Here is a 25,691-nt window from a genome sequence, read left to right as displayed (position 1 = left end):
TGATTTTATATTTTATTATTTAATAGAATGAATACTGATAATTATCATTTGGAAGATATTTTATTTTTAAAGTGAATAACTAAGATACTAATGAATGCGTCCGTGACTATTTCATAACATGAGATGAGGTCGCAATCATAGCGGGTGGTCCATTGATTAATCATTCCATTATTAATTTAGGCTGAGTGATTGAAGTTAATTCATATTTCGATATATTCAAGCATACAAAATTAACAACAAAACAAAACACACCTGAGCTCTCTAGCTTACATAGAAGTTCCGAAAATGACACTTGAACATGATTGAAGAGTTCCCATTCGCGCACTCCAAGGAGTGGAGTGTCTCCAGGACCACCGTCTAATTCGTCAGCAACTCCAAAAAGTTGGTGAGGAAGAATGGCTCTGACAAAAAAAAAAACTGGACCCAGATGAGTTAAAGAAAAACAGCCCACGCCAATCACCATGAGGGCCTATGCAAGAGATCTCAGAATTTAAACCTTGTTAGGGTGAAGAGGCTAGTTTTAACCCCAATTGTGAAAGAAACCCATCTCCTTCATTGGAAGACTCTTTTGAATTCTGTTGAGCTTCTTCTTTTTTTTTTTTTTTTTGACACTTTCAGCCCCCTTACAGCCCAAATGCCAACACCTTCGACTACATCTTTTGGGACCATGTCGAGGGGAAGACCTGTAGTGCCCGACATCCAATCATCGAGGTCCTAAAAGCCACTGTCAGTCCAACACTGGGACACCAGGACTACAATCGGCAGCGAGTAGCAGCCCTTCTGCTAAATACAAATGTATTTAGTCAAAATGCTAACGTGTTTTTAATTAATTTAATCTTTGTTAATTCTCTCAAACTTTCTTTTAATAAGTATAACACGAAAAAGGCATGAAAATAACTAAGAAAGCCAATTACGTAATTCTTCTCAACAATAGAATAAGTCTTAGTCTAATAATGGTTTAATGCTTCGCAAGATTCAATTCGAATGATTTAAATCAATTATCAAAACACTAATAAAGGCAAAAATCTATAGATCAATAGCTTACAAAAAATATACCGTAAATTATCATACAAGAAAGAGGACGCTCTAACCGATTAATTATTCATCATCATTAAAAATATATATTATTTTAGTAAAAAGTCAATGATACACAATATTCATTCTTTAAACACATTTTCTCGACCTAAATGTGTATATATAATGTGTACTTACATGAAGCCTTCTAAGAAGAATGGGATCTGTTCGAGCAGCACTTTGCTTGGCAGCCTTCCAAAACTGTTTTTGAGCGGCATATCTGTTCATAGGGCATATTTTAAAGAGACAATCTGAAAAATAAATAAAGGAATTTCATTTTAAGTAACAATGGCATTGAGACAAGGTCATAAAAAGAAAGAAAGAGAGTAGACAATACGGATTTCAGCTGACGAAAATATTTATGTATGAGCTAAAATAAGTATATAGGTAATCATGATATACTTATGAACTGACCACACTTTTATTAAAACACAATAACTGAAAAGTTAACACGTGATGATTAAAAGTTGTAACTTGATACAACCAACCTGAACTTATTATGATAATCATTAGTGGCGGTGTACGTAGGTACAATGTACATACATAAAGAGATAAACAAGCAATAACCATCAAATAAATAACTTAATCCGATTATGACACGCAAGTCTTCGTCTTGACTATCACAATGATTTTTTCTAAACATGTACCTTGCCTACTTAGCATCTCATTACATACAACAAAAAATTATTCCCTTATCAAATTTACTAGGTATGTATGCATTAAGGATGAAGAAGTATTAAGATAGCGTGAATTTGTTTAGAAAAATTAACTGGAGTGACATTGAGTCTATGCCTTTCTTTTTTTCCTCTTGCAAGTCTCAAATAAACCCTTTTATTATTTAGACTTTTCATAAAAATGTTGTGTACATGTTTGAATTAAAAAAATGTGATGAATCATTTGAAACAAGGAATTTATTGTACATTTGATAAGTAAAATTCATGGTATTATATTCTAAGTATGGTCAATATCATTCATGTGGTTAGCAAGGCCGATAGTTGATGGTGCTGGTGTCAAAACAAAGACCAAAGCATCTATAGATGCTTATAATTTTCCTTTGAGAAAAAAATATATATACCCAGCTCTCTCAAAAATTCAGGTTGTTCTTCACCTACTATTTAAGTTTTTAACAATAAAAAAAGACTTGCAGCCTCTAAAAATCCAATTCGTTTGCTGTAAGTGATCAGATAACAAAAATGATAGTTGATAATATATGGGTAAGACTAGTTGAAATTCTTAAAGTATAAAAAAAACACACTTAAATTTGACAGTTTTTATTATTTACAAACAGGTATCCCGATATTTCCAAGGATCCTGCTCAACAACCATTTCCCGGGTAAATGAGGACCTACCTACTACCATTGTTTAATGTTACGTAATATAATTTTATTGTTTTTATATTTTGTCAAATAGTGGTGACCACTTCTCTTATTTCAACCAGATAAATATAAATACCCATCTAAATATGTACTGTGAAAATCAGTGTCATAATGAATACTTTTTAGTTTATGATGATAAAAAGTGTATGACTGAGGAAGACAGAAAAATAATCATAACAACAATTTTAATATACTACAAGCATGACTTGAGAGCTGAGACTACGCATTATGCAAGTCAAATGATTCAAGAATGGCTTCAATCTCTCACATATATTTATATATGTACTGAAATAGCAAATAAAAATGATATAACATGTACACCGTTCATAAATATTCGGTATTTAATTATTATTTAAGAAGGTCATCGTAGATGCTGCTGGGGATATTGGAAATGTGATACGTGCAATTTATATCACACATCTTTTGAGATGATGTTTCAGGTGCCGTAACTACGGGGTAAGCGGCTTTGGCCCCTCTCATTCAAATATGTATTTTATTGCCCCGGAAGAATTATGGTCACATTCTATTTTCAATGTGCCCTCATACCTGTGACTCCAGAGGATTTTATTAATAACATAAATTTATTTTCTAAATGTATACAAAAATCCAAATGTGGGCTTGAATAAAAAAAATAATTCAAAAATGTCAATAATAAATCAATAAAACTAAAATCTCAAGCTCGACAACCAGAAAAGCTAAATCGTAGTGAATTGCCCTGGCTCCTCCTAGGATAATTGTAGACCAGGTTACGGAACTGGTTTCCTAATATACATGATTTTTCCAGGGGGGTAATATATTATGTCAATGAAAAGGAGTTGAAAAAGGCATTGCTGGACGATTATTATAGAATATATATTTTCCGAGAATCACTATATTAATCAATCTCTCTCAAAAGTCTCAAAAGAAGTTTTTCGGTTAATAATATATTACAAAAATGTGTTGTCAAGAGCAACTCACATGAATGACTAGGTTTTTTATCCTTCTGTCAACCTGGATTGTCAAAAGGGAAATGAAAAATTCGAAAAAAAACCATTTGGTAGTTAGACTTCTGTATTTTTTTTTTTTTTTTTGCCAACTGTTGATTACTATTTAGTGAATAGTTATTAATTATTATATAGAATTAATTGATAATTTCATCAATGACTGAATATGAAATGGCACTAATTCTAGACGAAAATCCTTGATTGAGATAAATTAATATAAAAATCCAAATTTTATATTATACCTTTTATGAGTTCAAAATACATAGATTTAGCTGATTTTAAATCATAGGTGAACTAACGTATCTTATTTTTTGATCATTTCAAAAAAGGAGGCGAGAAATTGTATGACTTTTTTAAAGACATTTTCATTCTTGTTACGTCATCGATGTAATGGCGTAAATGAGGGGAATTTAAAAATAAATAAATAGGGTCAATTATTTGTAAAGTTTTGGAATTTTCAGACCATGTGTTATAGTATCGGTATAATAAACAACCCTTATATGTACATCATCATAAAGAATGGTGGATGAGATCAATCAGATTCGTTTTATTGTATGTATATATGTATGGATACGCAATGAACAGGTGGAAACAAGCAGAAAGAGCTTCATAAGTGAACATGCGTTTGGATCTATTATGTAATAGATTTGAAACTTCTTCATTCCAACGTAAACAGATTGTTCAACATGCCGATATATTGACAACCCCATTAATTATCAGTAATCGAACAACATTTACCTATACTCTATAGAAAAGTAGTTTAACCTTTTTATATTGCGTACCATCTGAGACGATATTAGATGCTTCAAGTACTACCATTATTTAAAACTTTTGAAATTTGACTATTTTTTAACATTAGACCCAAAAAAATAACTTTTTAAACGAATTATTTTTGTATTCATTGTCTTAGACGAACTTAAAAAAATGTATTTCTAATTTTGACGACAAAATTGTTATCCTTGAACCCTCTTCCCTAGTCACACCTTCACGTCGCACTTTGGAGAGTAAGCGTAGAACAGTTTGAGAAACACTACTGTATAAAACCAAACCTATAGATAAAATTATATTTTTTGACCAATTTCTCAATTAACAATGTATCATTTAAGATTTATAAAGTGTATTTAAAACAATTTTCCTTGATTTTAAGGATTTTATTCTCACTAACCCATTGCCAATCAAAACTGTGCTAAAATGTGCTAAATGCCTCACACAATTAATGCATAATGAAATATTTTTTTTAACATATTTTGTTGCAATTTACACACACATTTGTACAGTAAAATTAAATAATCAAACATGTAAAATGATTCTGTAACTTTTAATACCAAGATAGTATTGAGAATCAACTATGGAATTATAGAGACCTGGAATATTGATGCATAATTTTTATTAAGACATGAGGGTAACATAAAATAAGTCATGAGCTAAAAAAAAAAGTGAAAGTCATTTTTAACTCCATTCCATCAAGAGGGTAAACCACTCTAAGCTGCATACGTTCCATGTGACTAGAATTCCATTTGAATAATGTATGCTATGAACTAAACAGTAGAAGCAAGATAATCACATCCAAAGAATGAGAATCGCTGGATCTTTATTTTTAATTATTTTATTTGAAAATTCTTTAGATTTCTGCAAATTGCAGAAAAAATAAATGTAAATACATTTGTCCATATTCAACTTATTTTTAAAAAAAGCTCTTTAAAAAGGAATTATTTGAGTTGGAGCGAAAATCAATAGAACAACATTATAAATATTCATTAACAATCAATTGGGAACCTATTTGTTAATAGATAATTATTATAGCTATTATGAGACCCCCATAACCTCCATTATCTCTCCCATTCATGAAAATAGCCTAATTGGCTCTGATCCCGTGCCCAGACAATAGATAATAATCTAGAAGAAGAATAAAAATAAAGATTTAGATGATACCACAAGTGCATTGATAAAAATCAATTTTTTTACAATCAAATATATATATGATCATGTATTTAAAAAAGAATCACATATTATATTACAAATGTATAAATACATATGCATGTCTGTAACTACGTAGGGGTCACCCCTCCTATCTCCTTCAAGCAGGAAATGAAATTATATGCATATGTATATGAGCAACCATAGAAACGTGTAGGATTATGTCGACACAAACATATTTCACATTGAACAAGAAGGAATGTATATATCAAAAAACACACGCCAATTAGAAAATCTTTAAGTCCTTAAGGGATTTGCACAAATTATGAACATACGTCTTAGAAATCTAACAAGTAGTAGTTTCGTACAGTTCCAGGAAAATATATACCAGTAGAACAAATTATGTACACACTTTTTGTTGGTATATGTATGTATGTAGTGGGTATGTATACAATGCATACATACCTATTTGCTCAATATTAGGCCTCATGGCGAAACAAATAGATATATTTAGTGCAATACAAAATAAGAATTGAAAAATATATAGGGCTTAGCAAATAGATTGAATAAATAAATGATATCAGGTCATTATGTGTGTATGTGTGTGTTTTACTTTGATATTATGTTCTAAAAAAGAGTCAATCTAAAGTCAGGAGGATCAGCTGTTATTACTCATGTAATGGGCATAAATGATTATGGGAGGACACATGAATATGTATTAAATATTTTTTTTTTTTAATTTTTGTCGATTTTCGATTAAGGCTAGTTCGGAAAATTTGCCAATTTCCCCATCCATGTCATCTTTCCATAAATTTTTTTGGTTGTTTTCAGCTAATCTAATAAAACATTATGGCAGCTAAGTTTTTTTTACCTCTCAAAGAGCTTAAAATCAATACAATGGTATAGTTTTCTTATAGAAGTTCCAAAGAGTGGTTAATTTTTAAAGGCGGAATGCGCTTATTTCTCCAACACTTGAAATAAATCTCAAACATTCTTCAAATTTTCAGGGTTCCCATCTTAATTTTCCTGTGTTTTTTTCACATACTAGAAAAACATGTTTTTTTAATAAATATACTAGGTAGTTGTATTTATGGAATCTTTGTATTAAAAAGTAGAATGAAATACTACATCATTGTTACTTTTTTTATTAAGATATATTCCAAATATATGATTTATTATCAGATATGAATTTTCCTTTTGACTTGGCGTAAAAAAGGTGTCCATACACGAATTTCAATACTAACAACATTTTTTTTGATGCTCTGTACTGTAAAATGTATATAATAAAACAATTTTACAAAATATGAAAAGAGCTCAATTTGCTCCTGCAAATCATAGATAGATAGATATCAACTAATATATAATTCATGGAAACAGATGGTCAATTTAGAGTTAGAAAAATCAATAAAGGACTATTTATTAAAAATAAATTTATATTTAGAAAATTAATATCAAATTTGAACAATTATTAAATTAAAGAACTTTTTAAAAATAAATGGCTTTTTTAATTAAATCAATTAGAATTAGTCAACTTAAAATGAAATGAGACGAGTTGACTTTGTGAGTAAAGAGCATGAACAAATCATCAATTCAGGAATTGACATCAAAGCATCAACATGGCAAAAAGAAGCTTCTCCTTTAGTAACTTTGTGATTTTAGTCCTATGCGGTTCATCTATTAATGGTATGGAAAAAGTCTTATGACTAAAGTCTCAATACAACATCTATATTTCTTTTCAGAAGTAATGGGAAACTGTGCTACGACAGCTGGGGATAAATGTGTATTCCCATTCAAATATAGAGGAAATACATACCAGGATTGTACAAGTGTTGATTATAATGGTGTTAACTGGTGCCCCACTAGTCTCCATGATAATGGAGAAGCCAAGGACTATGGGGATTGTGCAAGCTCTTGTTCAAGTAAGTACTTAGCTTTACTACTCATCCATCCACGTTTGCTGTGTTTTTATTAAAAGAGGAACAAGATGCGCAAACGCGTTGTAAGCTAGCTCCAGTCATTGTTATATACTGTTTTTTTGTTTTAGTCTGTAAAGCAACAGACAATCTTCCGTGTAAGTTTCCATTTGTCTATGGTGGAAGGACGTACAACGAGTGTACAAATGTGGACTATGGTTCAACCTTCTGGTGTGCCACATCAGTAGGAGCAAACAATGATCTTGTAAATTATGGTATTTGCAGAAGTGGTTGTACTGGTAGGTTTATATATATATATATATGTATATGGAAAAAATTAATCATCCCTTCATTTTTGTGTTTTTAGGTGTCACTTCTGGAAATGGTATAAAATAATCAGTTTCTTTTTCAATGACTAAGTAATTAAGTAACAATTTCTCCCAAAAACAGGTTGTACAACAACTGATGGAAATTCTTGCATCTTCCCATTCGTGTATAATGGTAAAACTTACAGCACTTGCACAGTAGTTGATAACTCTGGAACTCCCTGGTGTGCCACCAGTGTTGATGCTTCAAGAAAGTATCTTACTTTTGGTAATTGCGGAAACTTTTGTTCAGGTAAATAAAAGAGAGTTTTTCATAGATTTATAATTTGATTTAATTGCTTCTTTAGCGGATAATGATCCAGCACCTACGACTAGAGCTGCTCCTATAACCAAAGCCACCTCATCTGGTCTTAACATCAAAACAACAACACCAAAAAGCGTCGGAGGCAAGAACGGTCCTGCTGTTTCATTCAAAACAACTGCAACTCCTGTTAGGAGGAAGACGACAGTAACCAACTTCAAGACCACAAACCTTAGAAAAACAACACCAAGAGCAGCAACTGTTACGTCAGCACCAACAAGTAAATCCCTCTCTGAGCGGATCAAAGACTACAGCATACTAACTCTCTTTAATATCTAATAGGATGTTCCACAAGCACTGGAGAAAATTGTCAGTTCCCCTTTTCCTACGATGGACAAACATTTGAAGAATGCACAACTGTAGAGAATGGTGATCAACCATGGTGTGCCACTTATGTCAACGAAAGAAGAGAAACAGAGAAATGGGGAAATTGTGAAGCCGGTTGCCCAAGTATGAAACTAACTTAAATCTCCTTTAATTTCGTGGCATTTTATTTTTAATTTCTTACAAAGTTGGAACAACAGTACGTGGATCCTGCCCCACTACAAATGGTCAACAATGTAGATTTCCCTTCGTCTATCGTGGAAAAACGTACAACAAATGTACAAATGTAGATTATCAGGGCGTTTATTGGTGTGCTACTTCCTTACAAGCTAATAACGAGATGGGCAACTATGGAATATGCAACGGCTCCTGTCCAGGAGTTGTTTCGGTCGTTCAAGGTAAGGATAATAAGTTTTAATCAGAAAAACATTTTTCAAAAAATATTTTTAGGATGCACAATTCTTAATGGCACTGCCTGTCAATTTCCATTTAAATACCTTGGCAATACATATAACACATGTACGACGATTCACTATAGAAATACTCCTTGGTGTGCAACATCAATTGATGCAAGAGGAAATTATACTTCTTATGGAATTTGTAGATCCAATTGTCAAGGTAAATAGATATTATACATATATTTTGAAAATAAGATCTTAATTAAAATCCATCTTTTTTTTTCTTTTGTAGTTGTGGAATAAACATCCAAGACGATATTTTAATTCATCAACTATTTATTATTTGTATCTTTTTTAAGAAAATAATATTTACTTTATTTAAAGTTTAAGGCAATAAAGTAACTTTGATACATTAACAAATGACTTTCATTTCTATACATATGTGTACATATTACGATTTATCGAAGTGATTTAATCCCACAATACTTCAAATTAAAGGCAATAATTATCTTAATGAATCAATTATATATTTAGATATAGATTATAGGTTTTAGTGCCATTTCTATAAGCAACATGAAGAAACGATGCCTCATCTAGTGACTTGTAATTATTTTTCTTTTGTACGAACGCATTGTCTGTCTAAAATAAGACAAATCACTTGTAGTACCAGTTGTATGTACTTCACAAGCAAACCTTTTTCTTAACAAAGTCAAATAGGGTTTTTTGCCCATTAGAACAATTAATAATGATATTTTTTTTTTTTTGCCTTACCTTTGTAACACCCGTTGTAGAAAAAGGTCTGAGACCTGCTTCTAAGTAGTCATTAAAATACTCATAATTGTCCATACAAAATTTTATTTTATAATATATTTTACTATGACAATGCACATTAATTATGAATCTGGCCATCATCACCCCTAATGACAGCTTTCAACCGCCTCCAGAACCCCTAGCACACATTGACAACGTATTCCTTTTTCATGATAATCCACTCTTAGTTAACGGATGTCATCAGGGAATCAAAATTGGGGAGAAAGACATTGCAGGCCTTCTTCTCAATTTACCAACAATTGTAATAACTCAGTGGATTCAGATTTGGGCTTTGAGGGGGCCAAAGTTTCTTGGAGCAGAAGTACATGTTGCTAGCCATCTACTCTTGTTCAATATTAGCAGCATGGGCCGGAGCCCCATCCTGCTGAAATACGGACGCGGCCTTGTTGGACTTCTTCAATGTCTTCGTGATCTATGGGACCACATTTTCCTTCAACACCATCAAGTACTCTGCTGCGAGTAACCAGTATCCAACAGGAACCCAAATTTGGTGCATTTTTATTCAAGTTGATGCCACAACCCCCAACATCATCACAAAGGCCGGATGTTTGGTCTTGGTGACTGCCCTGATGCTTTAATCAGCCTTGCCAAAATATGCCACCCGATCATTTTGCTTGTTGTAGATGGCGTCATCGGTAAAGGTTTTCTTTATCAGAGAAAGAAAAATTCCCCGTTGCTATTGAACTCTTCAAATTATTCAAGAGTTGTTAACATCACTGAAGACTGAGTTCTTTTTGACATTGGAACAGGAGTGGCCTCTCAAATTCTTCTAACGAACTGTTCTCCAGCCTTTCGGATGACCTTGCGCACAGTAGACCAATGCACCATCTTCTTCTTGGCATACTCTGACATTTTCATTGTTGGGTTCACATTAAAGGCCTCCATTATACTTTCAGGCTTCTCTTTGGTGGGTCTTCCACTTCTTGAGTTTGTCCTTAAGGTTGTTTCCATCAGCCAAACGATTTCTGACCCGACAAACTGTGGTCTTGCTGTTGTTTAAGTCCTTAATCATTGTTGGTCCTACCGGCGGGGATTAAATTGCCTCTTCTTGCCTCCATTGCTTCATATACATATTCTTTGTTTACAACATGTACATCAATCAAAGATTTAGAATCTAAGCTATTCAAAAATAATCCGCACATTTAATGAACAACACCTATTCAAAACTGTATTTTTGGAAGGTCTCATTACTTTTTCTACAGGCGGCATATATCATTAAAGAGAGCGCTCAATGGGGGTGGGTAGTATATCTATAGTTAGAAATAATAATAAAGACCATTAATTTAGAGTCAGACATGCTCATTATCACTCCCAAAGAAAACAAAAACTTATTTTTTAGCTATATTTCAAAAAAGGCAAAGAAGAAATGTGAGAGTATGAGTGCGTCTAATTTCTTTCTTCAATGCCTTCTATCCAATTTGCAAAAAATAGGTATAGCATATCTAGTATCATCGAAGGCCTTTTGTAAAAATACACAAAAAATTACTTATTTATACACGTGTACTTACATTAAATCTCATTTCATGGCCCATTGTTCCTCTACTACATTTTTTTGTAAATATATGTGTAATGATGATAACTAATAGGTGAACCTAAGGCTCAAATTATAGGTAGTATATCATACAGATACGTATATTTAATCAATCGAATAATACTTTTCTAACATTAAAAACCATTATATATAATCCATTGCATTTATCAATGCATTTCCCCAAAATGGACTTTTTCCACCCTACAAATTGAGTACGTTATTAATATGTTCATCATTGTACAAAAAGCATTTGAAATCCAATTTAATTTTTATGAACAAAAAAATGTGTATTTCTTAGGATGTTTTAGGGTCAAAAATGTTCCGTACGGGGATACTGACGCATTTAAAATGGTAGGATACTTACTTGGTATTAAAACCAGTACTTGCAGCACCGTTCTATCATAAATATATATACCTTCCTCTTAACAAAATTTCCCTTTATTTAAAAATGAGTTATAAATGTATGCCCTACTCCTCAAGATCCCAAAGAAACAAAATCCCAAAGACACCCCTGAAAGCAGTGATGTAATTACACTTTTCTTATTTTATTTAGAGGGGCAGATTGAAGCGACTATGTATGACTCAACATTAATACACTTATTGTGCACAAGGCACATTGTGCCGCGAAAATGTGTTGTTGTTTTTTTCAAACGCAATTTACTCTCCAACCAGTTATCCGATTAAAAAATAAACTAAATTCTAGAAGCTTGATGGATTATAATTAATTTAATTTAATAAAATGACCTCCAGCTTCAATTACAGTCCCTATAAAAGGCCGGAAGCGCAAGCAGGCTTTCATCACTTGGTACCCTGGGAAATCTTTGGATTCCTTCTAGATCCAACAGATAAGTTCGTCTTTGGTGTTGCAGGAGTTCCCGTTGGTTTTTCGTTCGATCACAACCCAAACACAAAAAAAAATCCATGGGATTTAGATTTGTCGAGTTTGGAAACCATAAATAGAGCGAGATAAAGTTGTTAAACTTGTCTTGGAGCCATTTGATACTTTTTTCTCTCTCGAGATATAGCAGGAAACTGAGTTCTACTTTCATATGCAAGACCTCCCATTGGCAACCATGTCAATAAGTGTCCATGCCTTAGGGAAACACATGAAGAGGCATGACGTGGCCCTCGGAGTTAACAACAATAAAATTGTTTTTGCCTCAAAATAACCCTCAGAGGCCTCAAATGTTCTTTTAACCTTGCGAACGAACGTATCACTGAGTTCCACAGTTCAAGCAATTGTTATTTTGATCCTCTACAAGGAGGGCTCGTGTCTTTTCTAAATATTAGGGACAACAAATTCGTCAATTGATTCCGTTTTATCCAACTGGTGCAAGTTTAAACAATCTATCTAACAAACAAAAAATCAGCTGCCTTAGTGCCTGCGCTTGCCTAAGAGAGCACGCCAAAGTGACGGCATAAAAGCTTGCGAACTATGTAAATACTAATACTGACAAAAATATTGAAGGGGCCTTTTTTGTTTTTATTTTTATTCGTCGAAAAAGTGCAAAAAAGTAATAGCGAAAAACGGACTTTTTTTTTCTGGAACCGATATGAAAATTGTAGTATCGTGAGAACACTGGTCAAATGTTAATATTAACAAATAAATATTTCTACGCCATATGTATTTTGAAAAATTGACAAAGTATGTATATCTTAATAATTTTCAAATAGTGTGCATATATGAACATATCAAGAGCCACTCGAATAAGCCATTAAGCAAATATTTAAAAGGACTCCTCTCAAGTGTCCAGATAATTGGTTTGTTCCCATTTTATGCATATTTTTATAGATCTATACACATTGTGACCTATACGAACAAAGCAAATAAGAAATAGTGGATTATATGGGTCTTAGTGCTGTGAACAGGGGCGTCATTAGGCCCCAAAATTAATATCATATATACATATGTTGTAACTTGTACAGTGTACGCCAAGGTTGGTATAAATAAATTTATATTAATCTTGCTGAATACAACATGTATAATAAATCAATTTATAGAAATAATTATATTACGGTGTAGTAAATGATTTTTGGGTCTAAATCCCCCCCATGATGAAAGCTGGAACACTCCTAGTTATGACTAATACTACCTTAAGTTGACCGTAGTCTTGACACCAAGATCAAGAATTTGAAGGCTCAATACCCGAAACGAGAATAAAAGGATTCAAAATAAATTTTGAGACTAAAATCGACTAAATTTGAAAAACCCTTCTTCAATAAATAATACCAAACTTTTTTATTAGAACAAAAACTTAAAAAACTTTCAAATGCCAAATTTTACTCATTATGACCCAAGTTTTCAAAAAGCTACATCTAGGTAAGTGTATCGTAACCTACTGATACAAAGGGTATCATTTTTAATTCATTTGCAATGATAAATTTCAAATTTTAACACCTTCGTGAAATATTAAATAAATAAAATATTAACTAAAACTCAAAATTGGTCAGAACCAACCCAGACTGCAAACAAAAACTAATATCAGATTTGTAATTTTTAAATTTTAAATCTACAGTTAAAAGTATGTACCGAAGAAAGGGCCTTGAAGCAAAACTTTACCCTTGAAAACAAATACCTACTTCAATTTTAAGTATTTACGTTAAATGCCTCTCAATTATTTTTGAAATCATAGAGAATAAAGGCATATTTTTCTAAAATAAGGGATTAATATAATAAATGTCTGTAAATATTTAAGAATAATTGATATGTTATATCAATAGTCATAATAATAATAAAAAAATTTAAATACAATATTATATATGTTTTTTTTTTATATTATTAGGAATAAGACCGATAATAATCATTCAGTTCATATTATAATTTTATTTTTTACTTAAATATTAGGCGTGGACAAAAAATAAGTATTAATAGATATCAGTGCAGGATAAAAATATTAGAATTTTCTAGCCGTGGCTACCTCATATTTGCAAATAATACAGCAAAATATTTTTAAAAGGAGCATTTAATCTTTTTTTTTTTTGTTGTTCTTTGTACAATATTTAATTCAATGAGGAAATATTGTGCCCATGATTTATTCAATTTCATAGTTCCACATTTTTCACATACAGAAAAACAAGAAAAAATAGAGAATTCAAGTAGAAAATGTAGTTAAATCTTTTAAGTGTTTACATTAGTAGTCAAACAACCTTGCTCCTCCTCCAACATGGAGGAACACTCATTTTGTACAAATGAATTCAAGCCAAAAAAGGAATTTATCTTTGAGTACAGAATCCAAAATTGATTTCAATTTTTCAATAATATAGAAAAATATTCAATGTATAATTTTTAAGAACAAAAGCTCTATTTAAAAAATATGTCCCTATCTCCAACGATTTTATTCCATTTTGTTTTCCTCGGATGAATTCTCCTTTCGTCGTACCTCGTAGAATCCAAATTCGAACATCTTCCTTCGATTGTCTCAATTTTCCTTTTACAAGGCATGGCGTGATATAATTGGCATTGAAATCGGGGAAAATAGGATAATAATGTTGACTATTTGCTAGTACAGCCTTATAAAAAAGGGGATCATTTAAAAAATACAAAATGGGGAAAAAAATCGTTGGAAATGCTTATTTTTTAAATAGAGCTTTTTTTAAATTATACATTGAATATTTTCTTTATTATAAGCTATAATATTCTTCAGCACTATGAATTATGTATTATGAATAAGTTATAAGGGTCTAAAGAGGAGTGTCGTTTTTCATCATTTTTTAGCCTAAAAACGGAAATATATCGAGTTCAGAACAAGATGCAGAATCAATAAGAATACAATATAATCACAAAAAATACTTTTACATCAGTTTTATTAATCCTACTTTTAATTTGGTGATTGTTTTAAGGGTAGAAAATGACTTTGAACGATAGTAGTCCGAAATTACTACAATCTCAGGTATTTCAGAATTCAAATGACTGAGAGAAAAACTGAGATCAGCTTTGGATTCTGCGCTCCTCTCACCCCCTTTATCCTATCCATTTTTCCACCAAAGCTATTGAGATTTTAAAATCCATTTTTCCGCTATAAATATTTAGTACATCCATTTTTATTTTCATTGCCAATATAACATATTGGTCAATAAGTCCCGGGCCTAACTACCAGATGGTGCCACTGTCAAAATATTTTTCACTAGTACAAACATTCAAAAGGTTACTGTAAAAATTTCCTGACGTTTGGTTTATTATTTATCGAGTTACAGTGGTTTAAGTGACGCTACTTTTGTGATTCTTAAAAGCTATGGATTCAAAGCAATTTTGTGTGTAGATTTATCATTCCTTTTTGATGGGGAAAAACACCGTTCAAGCCCAAACTTAGCTTGAAAAATGTTATACAGACTCTGCCCCACCAAAACAGCCATCAAACAATGATTTGCCGATTTGAAACGTGGTCATATGGACACCGATGATACTGAACGCCCTGGTCTGTCAAATGAGGCGGTTATTCCGGAAAACATTGAAAACCCCCGAAAATCATCATCGGCAATCGCAAAGTGAAGTTGCAAGAGATAGCTGACACTCTGAAGTTTATCAAAAGGTAGTGTTTACACAATCATACAGGAACATTTGGGTATTAAAAAGCTGTTTTCCAAATGGGTGCCGCGATTGCTCACACCAGAGCAAAAGCAACAACGAGCAGATGATTCAAAGAGCTGTTTGGAGGTATTCATGTGAAATATGAAGGAGTTTTTGCGTCAGTACATCACAATGGATAAAACATAAATTCACCACTTGACTCCAGAATTAAAACGGCAGTCTGCTGAGTGGTGTGTAGACGGAGAAAGCCGTCCAAAGATTCAAACATCGGCCTCTGTATTTTAGGATTCGGATGGAATTTTACTCACTACTTGGAAAATGGAAAATCAATCAACATCAACTATTTGGTTTGTTGGATCGTTTAAAGGTCGAAATTACCCAGATTTCATTTGAAGAAGAAAAATGTGCTCTTTCACCAAGACCGTGTGACAAGTCAATCAAAAACATCCGCAAAATTGGTCGAATTTGGTTTCGAATTGGAATTGCTATCAATCCACCATATTCAGCGACTACTGACTCTTCGCAGAACTCAAAAAGATGCTCCGTGGAAAGAGATTTGGCTCAGATGAAGACGTGATTGTCGAAACAGAAGCATATTTTGAAGGTCTCGATAAATCGTTCTACACCCGTGGTATCAAAAAGCTAGAGAAACGTTGGAATGCTTGTATCGTTCTAAAAGGAGATTATATAGATGAATAAAAATTAATTTTGGCAAAAAAATGTTGTTTTCCTATCTAGGCCGGGACTTATTGACCGATGTGTTATACTCGTAACTCTACTGGAAAACACTTAGCTTTTATATAGTTTATACAAATTCCAGTCCACAGTATTTGACTCAGCCAAAGATTTGGGAACCTTCAGTACTCATTGAGACAGGTTTTCCAAAATGTCTTGCGATCCAAGGCAATAAACATGGATTTCGTTCTTTATACCATACATCTTAACAGAGTATCACGGTATGAATATAAATTACGTACTTCTTATATATATCTCTAAATGTCCTTACATATGTGGCTTGTCAACACAATAACAGTCTTGAACCAAATTTAAGAAAACGATAAATTTTATATTTATTTTTGTACATCATAAATATAAACGACCCCATATTTAACAGGCATATTTTGATAAATTGTGGGATTTATATACAAAATGATGTACCCAGGAATGTTAGCTATAATCCATACCAGTAGTTCTCAAACATAGTAACCAGATCTTGGTCAGCTACATTTGGAGCAAAAATAAAATGGTGTAATTCATAGATTTGGTTATTTCAATAATACGCCCTAACAAAATAAGAGAAGCATTTATCTAGATTCTAGGCCTTTCTGCTGTTCCATTTTGTCGAAATGACGTGTAAATAATAATGCTAGCTTGAAATAATACTCTAATAAAGGAGTACCTAATCACAAAGGTAAACAAATTGTAATATACGTTTCTTGTAACATCTAAAAACAATTTATGACACCCCTGAAGTATTCATTATAATTCGAATGTAATTCAGATTAATTTTTTTAAGAAAAAGAAAATCCTTGTTGGTTGATGCGTCACGTATTTCTAGATATCAGTTATTACAAAAGAAAAAAAAGAGTTTAAAAAAAAAACAATCAAAAATTAGAGATATGTTGCAAAATCCTCTAGATGGTCGATATACGCATTAGTTATATTAAATAATTTGAGGTTTTTGATATAAATTAGTCATTAATTTGTAGTCTGTCGTACTTTATTAAGTTCAAATTTATACAGTTGTATAATACTTGCTATATGATGCACTCGTTGCAGGGCCGAATTATGTATAGAGGGAATCAAGAAGAAATCAATGTAGAAGAAAAAGAGACAGAGAGAGAGGGATGTAGAAAGAGACAGAGGGAGAAGAGAAGAGGGGATACACAGAGAGAAAGAGAGAAGGGCAAAGAGTTTCTTTTTTGGTCAAAAACATCCTTTTAATCACCTCCGAGCCCTAAAAATGATCATAAGAGCATGTTTCGATATTTTATACTCCTTTTTGCTAAATTTCATACTGATTTGATCGACTTTTTTGGATTCCACGTGTGATAACACCAAAAACAGACTAACAAATATATCTATATATAAATATAAATTGTATTTAATATTACTCCTAAATACCTAATAAATTCCATAATTTGAAAAGATGAAAATGAAAGGAATGTATCAATTAATATTTGATAATTAAAATAACTATATTGTAATAAAATAAGGCTTAATGGTACGTAGAAATTGCAACTTCTTCACTACATATACATATGTATACCTTAGTAAAAAATAGTATAATTTAAGAAATTAATCTAATAACTGATGTGGGATCGTCCACAAGGGATTGATGTATAAAGTATCTATAAAGGATGAGGTAAAAAAGAATAACAAGAATGAAAGTAATATCAAATCCCAATTCATAGTTTCGTACTTATAAAAAGTAGAAATAAAACAATATTTGTGTATATACTATTTAAAAAAGAGAGAAGAAAGGCAAGGGAGGGGTGTGTGTGTGTGAAGAAGCCATACACAAAACCTTTCTTCAACATTATGGCCAGGATAATGTATATGCATGCATGTATTAGTGATGTATCGAATTTTAAAATCCACATAATCTGCAGATACAAATTCGAATATTTGATACATCACTAGTATATGTACATGTCCTCAAAATTATTCAAATCCCTGTTAATTTTTGTGATTTTTCATTTTTTTTTTTTGATGAAACTAATGCATTTTAGTCAAGTTTGTTTATGAATTATATGTACCAAAAAGTGAAGGAATGACCTCAATACACCATTCAAGGAACTTTTGGTATCATGGGTATTTTATTGATGGATATATAACAAATGGGATGTTCAAAATTATTCATACCCGTGACAATAATGTACATGAATATGTATCAAACGTCTTGATCTTTGTCTGAAAGTTCTTTCAAGATATCTGAATAGAATAAATACCTCTTCTGATGATCAAATGTTCAACAAGATAAGATATAGTATCTTCCAGAAGAGTAGTCACACTCAATTTTTGGTCATCATGGTCAAGATGAAGGAGCTCAGTGAGGACCTGCGTCAGTGTCTTGTGAATGCCTACAGAAAAGGAAAAGGTTAAAGGTAGTACGATGCCCCTGTGGTAATCGTCCAGAGCATAATTAACAAGCACAAGAGGTTCAAAACTATTAAAAACCTCAGCGGGCGTAGCAGGAAGCGTATGGTATCCCCCAAACTTGTCAGAAAATTATGCCGAGAGGTCAACAAGAACTCTCAGACAAGAACTAAGACTCTAATGGAAACGCTTGACCGGGCAGGGGCGAAGATGTCACGTTCCACCATCGACCGAGTCTTGCACGGAGAAGGTGCCCATGAACTTAGGCTATGAAAACACCTCTGCTCAGGAAAAAACATGTATACGCTCGCCTGTCCTTTTCTAGAGGTTATCGGAAGCAAGATTCCAGCTTTTGCTCAATATCTTTTAAGGCCAACGTAATTTAAGAAGAATCGAATAACTAAATCGAATAAAATGATCATTTTTCTTTTCTAAAAAAAGTACAAGAAAATGCAAAGGACAGTCAATTTTGTAAAGCTTTCATCTAACACGGTTTTTGTTATCTAACCCTGAAATATAGAGTGTATTTTATTTTCCGCTGTTGATGTTTCAGTTTCTGTCTGGTTTTTTTTGTATGAAAGGTTCTGTGATACAATAAAGGTAACGACATGCTGACCCAAGTTGAACCACGTTGCTACTAGTCAAGAGCATCTTATTCGACACTAAAATCGATCTCAAGAACCACATCACTCATGTGTATATCTCCAAAGTCATCAGCACATAAATTGTGTGATGTGCAACTCATTTATCATGTTTGGATATTTTTTCTTTCGATGAAAAAAAAACATACATAGGCAATAAAACAAGGAAAAGTTTAATATACATAAAACATTTTTAACAGCCGTGGTCCAGTTGGTCAAGTAGGATTATAATTTATGAGAGAGAAAGAATATAACCCCATCTATTTATATAAATAAAATGATTCATCATATATGTACAAACATCCTTCATATGAGAAATATTCCATTTAATGGAGATTTTTGTCTGTTGAAAAAACTACTAGTAAATGAAAAAGTAATTTGTATTACTACATATTATATAAATAAATATATCCTTCGAGAGAATGTTATGAAGACAATTATAAATAGATACAGAGAAATACAACTTGAAATTCAAGTTGTCTCAAGTAAAGTTACAAAAAGTTGTCATGCCCATGAATAGAGTCAAATATGCAAATATAATTATAATTTATCATTCTTTGGAAAATGCTTGGGTTGATATACGTAAGAAGAAGGACTTGTAAAGGAGGGGGTGAGTGAGTGAATCATGATGAAGCCAGTGCATTTAAAAAAAATTGTCATGTATTAATTCAATTATGCAACATCAGATATTAATGCAATAAATAAATAATCATGACCTAAACAAATGTGATATTTTATGGAACTTGTGAATTGTGATACATATATATAATATTTAGACCTGTTTGTTTTCACTAGAGCTATTCTGATATATTGGAGAATCAATTAAATCGCCCAACTATTATAGGGCCTTTGAAAAGCGTCAACCAACACTGACCAATTATTGAATCTTGTAAATAAATGCATTTTAAATTTATACATATTTTTCGTATTCATAAGTACCTATTGCAATAAATATAAACATAATCATTTCCATGAGACGTCAACCATTTTGAGGACCTCAACAAACAAATTGTGTAAGAATATAAACCTTGTTTATAGTATGATTCAAGGGAAATAGTAAACCATCTACGATCGTAGATTTGGATGTATAAATGGGACTCACACCAAAAGGACGTTTTGATTGTTTAAATATCATACCCTAAAATATATTCTTGCATGAAAAAATATTTTGAATTACGTAGTTAAGAGAATAAATTAACTATTACAATATAAACAAAAAATTCTAAAGATGTAGCCATTTTATAGGGATGTATAAATTTTATTTCATTCAAATTTAATTTATTTTTAAATATCTTTATATATTTTTTTTAAATTTGTCAATTTTATTTATTAGATGCATCAACTTTAGACCCCAAAGATGCATCGCTTTGGTGCATCATGGAATCTATGATGTCAGTGAAAGCAATTCATTTAAGATTATTTTCTATTCATTTTTTCTACTTGGCCACAAATTATTTTAGATTAAAATATACCTTCCAAATATCCATATATTACAAAAAAAAAAAAAAAAAAAAATTAAACTAATCTTTAAAATGTATAACAATGACAAATTAAAAGAAGCTATAAATAACCAAATAATAATGAATCAAACCTTTTTGAACCAGTTTATAAGATCAAAAAAGCGTATCAGAAAAGTGCAAAATAATCAAGCTATTTAGATTATACGACTTTTCTTTTTTTATATCTTTGCTCATAAGATATATTTAAAAACCAATTGAGATTAGTTATGTACCAAGATATCATTTTACACAAGGGCGACCATTAGGGTGTACCTTAATGACAAAAAGTTGGGACTTTGGTATCGCCGGATATTTTTTATCTTGCATTTTATTCCTCTCAGCAAGAAAATTATCATCAAACGTCCAAAAAAAAAATGTCCATCACGCGCGCGTTTTGATTTGAAAATCTGTAAAATGTCGAAAAAAAGGAAATTTTGATGTTGCTTTTTTAAATTACGAATTTGAATCATGGTGTGTTTATTTATTCCAAACATGATTCCCATAAATATATTTATATTATGTTTCGGTCCCGCGTATTACGCGCATGTATTTTGATGTTTATTTCCCTTTTTATTACTCAAGTCTGATTTTTGGATAGCAAGTGTATAATATATTATTATAAAATATATTTTAGTTGTTCATTTATGTCAAATAATACACCTTATTTTACCAATTTATCATTTATACTACGAAAACTGTGAATTAAACTCTTTAAAATTCGACCTAATATATATTATTCCTTAATTTCTAAGTGTTGATTTTTTTTATTAAAGCATATTTTTATATTGTATAAGTCGGATATTTTTCATCAAAATTTCATTTTTTTCGACATTTTACAAATTTTCAAATCAACACAAGTTGAACATTTTTAGGCCTCTTGTATCGTCCAAATATGATTCTGAGTTCCAAATGGTACTTAATATATTTTTTAATTTTTGATTTATCAGCTTATTCTATTTTAAGAATAGGCATAAAAATGGGAAATTTTGACACAAAAATCTAAGTTTTTCAAATGACTTGGAAGTCCGTTTTTTATATTGTCCCCTGTATAAGATATTTTTGTGAGCGGGGAAAAATATATTAACCGGAAAAGGCCGCCCTTAGACAGCAGTGATAATTACAAAAAGTATCTACATTTTAAAATACAGATAAGTGCTTATAAATTTTTGTATTGAGCCTCACTTAACAAGAAAGGATCTTCTTTAGATCATTAATGATCTTTTTACACGGAAGGATTGCCTTGATAATGATTATTATTATTATAAGATATTATCAACTTGATCTGAGTTATCATCTCTTATCTCTCACATGATGATGTCTACATAATGTGTAAGTAAGTTAGTAACCTTCTATCAAAATCTCAATTGTTTCCTTCTATCCACACATGGGTACCTATAAGATATTATTAATATAAAAATAGCACTTGAATATCGCATTACAAAGGATATCACAATAAAAACCGAATGGGTAGCTATAACTCGCATGCATAGTTATGTATGTTGGTATACAATATGTACCTACATACATAAATAAAATCTACATATTATTAAAGTTACATCAAATAAAAATCCTGATATGAGCATATATTTGAAAAGTTCTCATACAGTCAATAACGTATGGTCAGTTCTCACGATCAAAATAAATAGGTAGCTATTATTATGTGAGTACTATAGGCAATGGTGTTCATACAATTAATCATTTAACAACTTAAGAGTAACATTTATTCATCATTAACAGTATACATGGATGATGGATTTACAAATAAATATACTAACAATGTTTGTTTACTTACCTCGAAATTTCTTGGGAGGATTCGCAATATCCCCTGCTTCAGGGGCCACGACACATCGATCATCCACCAACCTATTGAAATGAATAGAAGAATGAAATAATTTGTATTCACTATCCAGCTTAGAAATAAACACACTATATTTATTATAATTATTAGAGTTTACATTTATGTAAGGAAAAAAAAGAGGGCAAGGAGAAGGCGGGAACGAGACACATGGTACAACTCATGGTTAATAGAAATACAAGGTTATCACATTTTGACTTCCATCAGGCTTTTAATATTGATGTCATAGTGGATGATGAGTGGCTGCGTGTTTTGTCCAAATCTGTTTTTCCTGCCTAGCAGTAGGTACATTAAATTGAAAATTCTAGCAATAGTGACGTCATAGACTATGAATGGTGGCGTATTCTGTCAAAATCTACCTGTCTTGCCCAGCAATCCGTACGATACATAAAATTGAAAATTCTATCAAGCCCGATTACATGATGGTCTAACCTTGTATTTCTATATCCTTGATACAACTGAATTAAGGTTCTTGTTAATATCAACTACCTGTGGAGAAAATGAATTATGATATAAATAGGATAGCCTTCAACATTTAAAGTAGAATTACTGGAAGAAAAATATGATAATTTTATTTAAATTCATATATTTTTATTTCATTATGCTTTTTAAATCATTTACAGCATAGATAAGCGAGAATGCTTACTTCAGAGAGGGAAGTTAGCACGACGATGACATAACACACGAAACAATCATATTTCCTTTTCTGACCTTTAAAGGTGTCTTTTCCATTCCAAGCATGTCACTTTAGTAATTACGTAGGCAAGGCCAGGCTCGGACAAATGCACGTTTGTTGTAAGTAAATAATATAATGAATTGTAAGTGAAGACACTACTTAATTAGTGTAATATCGGTGCCGTCGTCATAGCTTTATTATTGTGGGGTCAGATTTTTTATCATTAGAGGGGCAAGGTTGGAGTGACTATGGATGACGCACAATTAATAGATGGATAAATACTATTAATGAAAAAATTATTTGAGAATTCAGGGCCCACCCCCGATGATTACAGTTCTGAATATTAAAAATGGTTAACTTATTCAGAGAGAAATGTAACTGAGCGCATTTTTAAGCTTATAATTTGATTGAACAAGTTATAACTCTGAGAAATAATAACTTGTACATGTAAATTCTACAATTTTATCCTGACAAGCTCAAAATGCGCGCCGCACATTTCCACTTCACTACTTATCAAGTACACATGACATTCATAAGATGAAAAACAAACTAAATGTAGGTACTTATTAGAGTAGACACTAGATTTGTGATAGATTATTTTCCTCTTAGGTCTTTTGTTATTTTTTCTAGAACAAATTAAACCGATATTTAAAAAACGTGGTACAGGATAAAGACCAAATTTTTGATCGAATTTGTTAAAACTTTAACAATTTCAGACCGGTCTAGGATTACCAAACGTAAATACATCTTCTTTTTTTTTTCTTACATACGATGCATTTTTAAACATTTTTAATTACTTTATGTTATAATTAGTATCCATTGAACAATTTTATGTACATACATAGATTGAGTTTTTACAACATATAATTACAATTTAAAATAATATATGTCTTACAATTTGTATGTGATCTTCCAATATCAATTGTTCCCTTCATAGAACAATTGTCAATTGAGGACCTCCCACCAATAAAAGTATGCCACCGGATTTGGGTCGGACAGTCAAATAAAACAACACGTGGGCTTAACTATGTACTCTTTACTAGGGTGGTATTGGTTCTTAATAAAAGACATAAAATAAGTCTTCCTCACATCCCGTTCTGTCTTAGTCATCATTAAATATTCCATATTTCAAAACACACTCCACAAGTTATCATTGGTCAAACTAGGGGCATTTTTTAAGAGTAGGATGGTTATGAAACGAAAGAGGGAATTGATTTAAAAAAACAATCCTGTAATGAATCTCATAAGGAGTTAAAATATTTTTTTTGGTATGTATTGTACGTCATCAAAAAAAGAAAAAGAAAAAAAAATTATAAAAAAGTTCCTTTAATTCCTTAAGACATTCATTACACGATTGTTTTAATTCAATTCTCTCTTTCATTTCATAATAGAAAAAAGAAGAAGAAATGGCCGTAATTGGTCAAAAAAAGGAAAAAATAAATTATAGATTATTCCATGGATTAGAACAGGATTTCAAAAATTTGGGAAAGGTACTTTTTATAGCTAAAAATCACATCTTTTTTTTCATGGGAGGATGCTTGAAAAAATTATTATAGTATACAAAAATATAACATTCAATTAATAATTTTTACCTACATAATTTGTAATAGAGATAGGAAATGAGGAGAAAGATTGCACATATTTTCTCTTCGTATTTTATGCAATAAGTATCCCGGAGGTATCAGAGTGGCATTTTTTTATGCCTACTATCATTATTATTTTGGATTCAGAGTGATAAATGCGGGTAATTGCAGATTGATGGATATTAGGAAGTAATAATCACGGTAGATAATTTTTAGGTCTAGATAGACAGTTAATTTTCCATTTTTGTTTTGACAGGATGTGCAATTTACAACACACTCTAAGGATCTTGTATTTTTTACGCAGATTGAGTCGACAATGCATATAACCTGAACCATGATTTAAGGGCTAATAAAATTTTCAAACTCATTATGCTTTTCATAGATATAAATTAAAAATATATATACTCAACAAAGTTGGTCAAATTACTTATCTATAGGATTCTGTTTTACCTATGAATCTATACCCCACAAAGAACACTTCTCTCTTCTAACTTAAAAAAATATACGTTTCATCGTATAATTAAACAATGAGTAATAAAAAAGTAGTAATAATATTTAATTGTTCTAGAACAATTGAAAAGTGAGACTAAGTCATAAAAATTACTCAGGAATATCAAATAACAGGCAACAAGCGGGCCATAGCTGATAGAGAAAAGAGCAAAGCTACATCATTAGTATTGGAGAAGGTAGCGTGGCTAAGAACTAATATTTTATTGCCCATCACTAAAGAAACTGCCTTATTATATATATATTTTATTTCAAAAACTTTTTACCAA

General features: G+C 31.5%; 2 protein-coding genes across 9 annotated transcripts in view; one reads left to right on the top strand and one right to left on the bottom strand.

Annotated features, from left to right (window-relative positions):
* The window catches only part of Itpr (Inositol 1,4,5,-trisphosphate receptor), a 131,633-nt gene that overhangs the window by 73,622 nt on the left and 32,320 nt on the right, over positions 1-25,691 (bottom strand). For all 7 annotated transcript variants that reach the window (XM_071892514.1, XM_071892515.1, XM_040724324.2 and 4 more), the window contains exons 2-3: positions 22,594-22,664; positions 1,213-1,325 (exon numbers count right to left, since the gene is read on the bottom strand). In XM_071892514.1, the coding sequence (XP_071748615.1) occupies positions 1,213-1,325; positions 22,594-22,664 (184 nt within the window). The remainder of the gene's footprint in view (positions 1-1,212; positions 1,326-22,593; positions 22,665-25,691) is intronic.
* Positions 6,872-9,092, top strand: LOC121128738 (uncharacterized). Of its 2 annotated transcripts, none has more exons than XM_040724334.2 (10): positions 6,872-7,033; positions 7,093-7,269; positions 7,395-7,562; positions 7,631-7,648; positions 7,714-7,881; positions 7,937-8,170; positions 8,233-8,400; positions 8,463-8,672; positions 8,725-8,892; positions 8,965-9,092. In XM_040724334.2, exons 1-10 carry the CDS (start codon positions 6,967-6,969, stop codon positions 8,973-8,975), a joined length of 1,389 nt encoding a protein of 462 aa, XP_040580268.1. In that variant the 5' UTR covers positions 6,872-6,966; the 3' UTR covers positions 8,976-9,092. The 2 variants fall into 2 exon arrangements, with proteins under 2 accessions (XP_040580268.1, XP_040580267.1); XM_040724333.2 differs by having other exon boundaries at positions 6,928-7,033; positions 7,090-7,269.

This window comes from Lepeophtheirus salmonis, chromosome 13 (assembly GCF_016086655.4).
Source record: "Lepeophtheirus salmonis chromosome 13, UVic_Lsal_1.4, whole genome shotgun sequence".
NCBI classification, from domain to species: domain Eukaryota; kingdom Metazoa; phylum Arthropoda; class Copepoda; order Siphonostomatoida; family Caligidae; genus Lepeophtheirus; species Lepeophtheirus salmonis.
The sequence above is the reverse complement of the archived record's forward strand: the minus strand, read 5'-3'. Positions and strand labels throughout refer to the sequence as shown.